Below are 8,315 nucleotides of genomic sequence, written 5' to 3' on the forward strand. Positions count from 1 at the left end.
TTAAACTTCAAGTTCAATGCTGCAAAACAGCCTTACTGCTTATTTAAAGACAGGATAGCTTTAAAGTAGTAAAAGGATAGTACATCATTAGTTCATTATTAACGTGGCTCTGATCAAAGTTAAAAATTTCCTGGGGCTAGACCCGTGGCCGAGTGGTTGAGTTCGTGTGCTCTGCTTCAGCGGCCCAGGGTTTCACTAGTTCGGCTCCTGGGTGCAGACCTAACACTGCTCATCGGCCATGGTGAGATGGCATCCGACGTGCCACAACTAAAGGGACCCACAACTAAAATACACAACTATGTACTGGGGGGCTTTGGGGAGAAGAAGGAAAAATAAAATCTTTAAAAAAAAAAAAAAGGATAAATTAAAAAAAATTTCTCCAATGATGGTTGTGAATAGTAAATCACTTTAAAAAGAAATACTGACTCAGCAATTGCTGAGGAAAAGGAGGATGTCATAGAAGATGTATTGTTTTGCTGTTATTTTAAAAAAGAGGTAAATAGGCAGAAAATTGTATTTCAAGGCAGAGAGATGAGTTCTTCTAGAGTACTGGTTCTCAACCTTTGTTCTACTCCAACACACCTACTTCTGCTACTACTACCATGACTACTACTACTATCCCCATCAGTACCTGGGACTCCAGCACAGCCGTCACCAAGCGGCTCCCCACAGCAGGAATTCTCAAGCAGGCGGGAAGTATAAGAGAGATGTGAGTAAACTGAAATGGCACTACCTTAAAATATTCTGATATTCTCTGCCCTCCCTTCCCCCTTACAGATCGCCTTCTCCCCAAATAGAACTTACAGCAAGAAGCAGTCACATAGATGTCATTTATATTTAAAATTCAACTTGTGATTTTTTTTGCAGCAAAATTGTTTTCCTAACTATTATATTAATATTAAATGTGGTGTTACCTAAAGACACAATAAATGAGAAGAAAAAGGAGTAATCTGGAAGGATATTCAAGACCAATTTAAAAAGAAGTTATCATTCTGGAGGAATCTGTGTCTTGATTATAAAAATATATTATTATAGTAATATGGTTTAAGGTATTAAACTCTAAAACCACTGAACTTTGGTGCACATGTGTTCTACCAAACCATAAGTGGCCTCAAATATTATGTCTTAATGTCAATATCCTTAAAAAAATAGAACTAATTCAAGAAATAAAATAAAATAGGGCAAAAAAGTATGGAAATTTTTTCAAAGATTTCAAGATCTCAGAAGACTGATAACAGCATATGGAGCGACCTCTGAAATTCTGCAGATGACACAGCAGCAAATCTACTTTGAATGGCACTATGACAGTGAACCTCACTCCTCAGCAACAAACAACCGATTCCAGGAACACTGTAGAAACTGCTAAATGTAGGAGGATTAACCTCACAGATCTGATAAGTCAACTGTACCTGAAAAAACACACAAACAAAAAGAGTCACGCTGAGTCCCTCCCCTCCCCATTTTCTAAGATCTTTAAATCAAGGGTTTCAGGCATGTTGAAAAAACATGCTCGCATTGTGATAGGCTAGCATTTCTTATTTGGAGAAGTAACGCCACCTCCTAAGCCAGGACATGCAGTAAGAATATGTAATTATAATTTCCGAAAAAAAGAACATGCATAATTTATTATAGATCTGAATACTTACCTAAAATATTTAAAGATGAAAAGAATTGAGCACCACCTCCTACTTACAGAACAATCCTTTCTCCAAAATTAGATTTTATATCTGACATCAAAATATCACTGTTTCAAGTTTCCTTGAGTCATTTAAAAAATGAATTAGAGATTGTTTCATTTTTTTAAAAGCTGTTTATCCTCAGTTGATACTTTCAGTTGTAAATGATATGGAAGTTCTCATGTGGCAAAAGGTACTCTTGCTGTTATTTAAACCTAAAGTACTATTTCTAAAAACCATCAAATGCAATTTCACTACCTGAGAAAAATATTTTTTTTAGAAATTACCACTAATCAAGAAATCAAGACATTATCATAAGAAGTGTTTAGCTTCCTCTTGGCACTTCCATTCCAACCTTTTAGGTTGGAAAAAATTAACAGTCCTTTCAGGGGAGAAGAATCACAAAATCTCTGATATGCAATTCTACACTAGTCAAAGGTGAATTATCCCACCTTTCTCATGGCAAAGAGAAAGAATGCTAACCACTAAGCGAGGACAGGATGTGTATCTGATACTCACATTGATTTGGATCAATTGGGCACACTCAACCATTACAACTGATAGCAATGATGATTTCTTAGGAAATCTAACGTTCAAAGGACTTGGCACATCAATGATTATTCTATTCATATCTATTTACAATGAAAGACCCACTCTCTTATTTAAATTAACCAGTTAGAAAATGCTCTTTATGTAATAATGTTAATCTATCATGATTTCTAAATACTGTAATAATGCACTAGTTTAATTTTCTACACAGTATGGTAAATTTTTTGGAACCGTCACCATCCACCCACACCCATAACCAAGATTACAGACTAAAGCAAACAATCATTCTTCACATACTTTCAAAAATAAATCCAGACTTCGGGAAAAGTAGAAAAGTAAAAACAAAACCTCAATGTTAGAAGTCATTTAAATAATTGCAGGGAGCTCTGGAGGTATGTGCCTGTAATTTAAGGACCAACTGTAAACCGAGAAGGACACTGATACTATTTAGTCTTTATCTCACTAAATTTTCCTAACAGCATTGATCAAATTCCCTCAAATAGTTCGTGCATGCAGGCAATAGCATGTCTGTGTGCAACTATGTGAAACAGTTAAGCATAATCAGGACTGCATCTGTCTGGTGATATAAATACCTAGTTTACCAATGTGAAAGTAGACCTAAAAACCCAAATGTTAAAAAGTGGGCTAAGGTATTCTTATGACAGAGAATCTTTGAGCTTACTCTTAGGTTTGTTAATGTAATAAGTACAAGTAGGCTGGTATAATTAGTTCCTGTTTCTTCCTCACAGAGACACTAGGAAAGTGGATGACTCGGGGAGACGCATACGTCGATCTACACTCCTTTTGCTCCTCCAACCTCACTTGACTCTTTTCCTTCACACGTACACACACACGCTCCCCCGTCACATTTGAAGCCCAGGTGCACAGTGAGCAGTTTTCTAGGGTCGTTTCACTGGTGCGTTAAATAGGATCTGATGACTGGGGTCGGATGCCACCCCCTCCAGTGCCCGCAACTCACCTCCAGTTTGTGGTTGATTTGGGACACAGTCTGGGCTTTGTGGCAAAGCTGCGCAAAGCAGGAGCTCAGGCTGGTCATCTTCTGTCGCCCCTCATAAGTGATGTCCGCCTGGTCCGGATCGATCTCGCCCAGGAGCAGATCCACATCCACGAAGGCCTTGTCGAACTCCTTCTCCAGCACCTCCAGCCACCGGAACATGGATACCCCGCCAGCGGAGACCCCCACGGCGCAGGAGGCGCCCCCTGGGCCCCCTCCGGCTCCTGCCGGGCAAGGGCCGCCCGTCGACATGGCGCTGTCTAGGGCCGCCCCCAACTGCTGCGGACCCCCGCCGCCCAGCCCGCGCGAGAGGAACTGATGAGACTGCGGGGACCTCCGCGCACGCACGTTCCTCGGGTCCTCTGCCTTCCCCTCGCGCAGCTAACGCCGGCAACGCGGCCCCGCAGGGGTAGGAGCAGCGGGACTGTGGCAACGGCGGCGGCGGCACACGGAAGACTCAGGCCGTCCCACCTCCCGGCCCGCCTCCGCTGCGCGTGCGTAGCAAAGACCCAGGCGGGCGCCGACGGGCGGGACGAAATGGGCGGGGCTAGGATGCGACCCTGGCCTATGAAAACTCTTTGCTTGGGACCGGCCCGTCAGCGGCCATATTGACAACTGGCAAACTGCAGCTTGAATCTCCGAGAAGCCGAGGCGCATGATGTCGGGTTCCAAGTTGGAAAGGCTCGAGGAGGAGAAGGGCGTCCCCGTCGCAGAGAGCAACGGCTGCCGCCCGTCTGACTCCACAGTGGGCGGGGCCTGTTAAAAGTAGTCCGGGAAAGTTGTCGCGGTGTCACCCAAGGGGCAGGGAAGGGAGAGTGAGGAAGGGCGGTGTGAGCATGCGCAGTGGCCACGTTTTACCTTCTGCGTTCCACTTCCTGTTGAGGGTGGGGTGGGTGGACTCACTGGCTTTTCCTCATAAACCAGGCCCTAAATTTCGGGTGGAAACTGTTCAGGGCTGCATGTTGAAGGACAGTGGCTGACCAGGTTTTGCTGAATTAATACGATACCTTTTGTGATTAAGAGGAAGCCTTGGGTTCAAGTCTTAAACCTTGTCTCATGTTAGCTATGCCAACTTCGTTGTATTCTTTAAGCTCGAAGCCTCAGTTTCCAAAATTTACTTCACTCAGTAATAAGGTAAAATGCTTAGCCTCAGTGCTTGGCACTTGGTATTCCTTATTATTACACCACAGGTCATACATTTCCAAAGCAACTGCTTAAAAAGGTGTACTTATTTCAAAAACTGGTACAGTGCACCCACGCGTGACATTTCAGAAAAACAGAATTATGAAGATTCATATGTTCATAAATATATCGAAGGCAGAGCCCATTGGGGACACAAAAATGAGACGTGACCCTTATTCAAGCAGAGCTCACAGGCTAGTGAGTCTAACCCGCATAGCTACAGCTTTAATTTGAGTTTTGCAGTACCCTTGGGAGTGTTTAGCAACTGCCCTTTACCATTCCACTTACTCAGTTTTAACCCTCTTCTACACAAGAGTAGCCCAGTCTTGCAAAAGGAAGGAGAAACCAGTCTGATTAGAGGAGGCTGGTAGAAACTCTCTCTCCTGCATTGCCTAGGGGACTGTTTTACTGGCCGACTACAGACTTTTCTATGGTGTGTTCAAAGGACAGACTCTCCCAGTTAATCGCCACCAAAGCCAGTACTTTGTGCTCCTCGCCAACGCAATGCTAATGAGGAATAAGAAAACATAGCTTTAGTTTGCTCTCTGGGTACTGCAGGACCAACTGGTTAACGTCAGTCAATAAAGTCCTTTGGCTTCAGCAAACTTAGCAAAACTAACCATGAGATCCTTGCCTTGAGCTTAAATTGCCACCACCATACCGGTTTTTATACACAAAACATAACGTAAAACTAAAGTTTGCATCTTCCCCATTCCCTTCCAAATTAACTCTATTTCCACATTTCAATATTTGCAAGAACAGTACAGCTACCACGTTCCCAGCCACTTTCTCTATACATAATATAGTTAGCAATGCATTTTCAGGAATTTGAAGTAAGTAATTTAATATTGGGGGGAGGGCACATACACACAATCCCAATAATAGTAATAGCTTTCACTTGTTGAGTGCATACTGTGTTTAAGCATTGTGTTATATGCTTTACATCTTTGTCCCTCACAAAATCCTGTGAGGATGCTATTATCACTTTTTTATGAGTCACAGAGAGCTTAAGTATCTTAGTAAGGTCATAAAGCTAAAAATTGACTAAGGTGAGATTTCAATCTAGATGTCTTTTTCTCCAAAGTCTTAGCTGTTAACCATGGGGTATATAAGGAGGAGGGAATTCATTTCTTCTTGTATAAATTGTCAGTACAATAAATTGGCAAATCAGGGCAAAAGTTTTTTCAAAAACAGAATTTATTCCTAGTTATAAGCCATATACAAGTCTCTTAATATATAAGAAATATTACTTAAAAAAATTGTAATATTCATTTACTGTTAGTTACCACTCTTGTTAGTTTATGTGGACTACACTTGAAAATAAATTTCATTTCTTTAAGAAAAAAGTACCATTTAACTTCCTGCTGAATTGTGTGTATACAACTGAAATGGATTTTACGTGCTTATATGTTTTCTGTGCTCTGATCCTTGATGAATACCCCCATTTTCAGAATTGTAGAACTCAGCTCCTTTTCTGTTTGCAGTCTTTACAACTCCAACAAATCACGCCCTCTGTGTCTCCAAATACTTTCATCTCATATTGTCCCTTCTCGTTGCCACACTGTGTACCAGCTGCCACATCCCTCTGTGCTTGCTATCTTGGTACTAAGTGACTATTTCAAATGCTCATGAAGTGCCCTGTGTGTGGACATAATCCTTTGCCAACCTTGATTGGGGGTTTGCATTTCTGCAAGTCACAGACTAACAGGGACATGAAAAGCAGAGTTTGACGTTCAAGTGCTGCCCTCTGCTGTCAGTGTGCTCTCTTACATTTACTGCCTTATCTTGACCTACTCTGGAATTTGGAATTGTATGTAATCTCAATACTTGTGGGATTTATTTTCCTAGACATAATGAAATCTTGATACTTCTGTTTGTTACTGCATTGGCAGAAACTTCCAATAACTGTTTCATGAATCATGCTTACATGATTAAACATTTCTAGTATAACTTAAATGCCACAGTCTTGTTTTAAGAACTTATCCCGAGAGTTTTACCGCAAGGTATTACTAAGAATAAATAGGGAGGAGACTGAGGAACCTGGGGGAAAAGGGAAGACGCTAAACATCTCTCTGGTAGGTACTGGCAATTAGCTGTAAGGTTAGAGTTCAAACATTAATTGCAAAGACCCTGAGGTGAATGGCCATAGAAGATGTGCCTTGTACTGGAGAGGGAGACTGCCATTTATTGGACTCTGTTTTGTACCAGGCCCTGCACTAGGCTTCACACATTTCATTTACTCTCCAACAATCCTACCAGGAAAAGGAAAAGGTAGTCAGTGCTGTTGGTTGCCACAAACAGTTCTATGATGAATAAAGAAAGCCAAGGAAAACCCATTACTGTTTTACTGGAGCAATGTGGGGAAAGTCTGGGGATATCATATATACGCATATTATTTATATTTATTCATATTTACTAACAATTTGAAATTTTGTGATAAACATGCTAAAGAAGTAAGTTTGGACATTCCAAGGTGCTTTATTAGCCTCATTCTCCTGATCATTTCTTTTATACACACTTACAGAACAACTGTTTGCTCTTGTTCTTAAAACTTGAGAATTTTGTTGCAGTGATTTAGGATTAGCTCAGACACCTCTTCCTGGAAGCCTTTCTTTTTCTCCTCATTTGGAGCTATGGATTCCATCCCCGTTTACTTTCCTGCAAATACCTGGTATAGCATTTATCATATATGTTTTGGAGCCCCTTAAACTGTGAGCTCCTTGGCAGCAATAACTGTGTCTTGCTATCTTTGAATCCCAGGTCCTAAAACAGAATCTGGATGATAGTAGGAATGCTGAAAATATTTGTGTGGTCAGTTCAATAAAGATAGTACAACAGTGTTATCTAAGAAATTCTAAAAACAGTCACTTTTCAAGACATACCTTTGATACTTGCTAGAGAGCATAGCTGAACATATTTTTATATGGGCTCAGGGGTTAGAAATGTCTATAAGATATATATTCCTTTAAATTCCAAGGAATACTTCTCCCAACCTAAAAAAAAAGTTTACTTAACAGTGATCTGGTCGATTTGACTCATAAATCCAGTCTAATTTAGGCTTCAAGAATTATTTTACCTAGTCCATAGTTAAAATTTATGAGATACTATGTTTTGTATGGTGTACCCAAACCTAAAAACAAAACGTAACAAAAAACAGTTTTAGAAATCCCTATTACTCTATTTTTATTCCCTCTCACTCTCAAAGACGACTATGACTGCTTTCCCACTGTCACTGGATCTGCATTCTTCATTTACTCTTTCCCACAGCTCCAGGTTTAGTTCAGCATTATCTAAAACCACCATTTATCAACAATGGTATCAGAGTTTACTCATCATCAATTCTTCCTCTTTCATCCACTGTCAAGTCACTGTTTATTTCTCAGATTGTCAGACTTTACAGATCAAACATAGACTCCCCCACGTCGGCCTCTGTCATTTATATTTCCTATAGATTAGTTTTATAAGGGGCCCAAAACAATTGCATTCCAAACACCCTTTAACATTAATTATCTTTTCTTTGCACTTATATTAAAAAGTATAGGAATACTTTAAATGATCTTTTAGAATCTTTATAGGCTTCTAAATGAACAAATCAGAAAAGTAGAGTGAAGCAAACACAAGCCATGTCACAATAGTTGTTGGAAATGAAGTTGTTTGGTCCCCAGTTAATTGTAACTTACTCAGAACTCACTTGGCTTTTGTGGTCATGGTGAGCAAAAGGAGTGAGGGTAAAAAGATTTCTATAGTGGGCATTTGTCACTGCAAATGAGAGACTGTCTGTATTTGAACCCCCTTCCTCTGCTTAAGGAATTCCTTACCGTATGTGACTTGAATATTGGAAATAGAGTCCTCCTCCCATAATGAGCCAAAAAGGTCAGATAATCACTTTCCCA

General features: G+C 40.6%; 1 protein-coding gene across 2 annotated transcripts in view; it reads right to left on the reverse strand.

Annotated features, from left to right (window-relative positions):
- Positions 1–4,036, reverse strand: part of GOPC (golgi associated PDZ and coiled-coil motif containing) — a 46,903-nt gene extending 42,867 nt beyond the window's left edge. Inside the window, exon 1 of one of the 2 annotated variants that reach the window (XM_008517918.2) lies at positions 3,205–4,036. In XM_008517918.2, coding sequence (XP_008516140.1) covers positions 3,205–3,492 — 288 coding nt within the window. In that variant the 5' untranslated portion in view covers positions 3,493–4,036. The remainder of the gene's footprint in view (positions 1–3,204) is intronic. The other variant, XM_008517912.2, reaches the window with a different exon arrangement.
- Between the last annotated feature and the right edge of the window lie 4,279 nt (positions 4,037–8,315).

The sequence above is a fragment of the Equus przewalskii genome, chromosome 9 (genome assembly GCF_037783145.1).
Source record: "Equus przewalskii isolate Varuska chromosome 9, EquPr2, whole genome shotgun sequence".
Taxonomy (NCBI): Eukaryota; Metazoa; Chordata; class Mammalia; order Perissodactyla; family Equidae; genus Equus; species Equus przewalskii.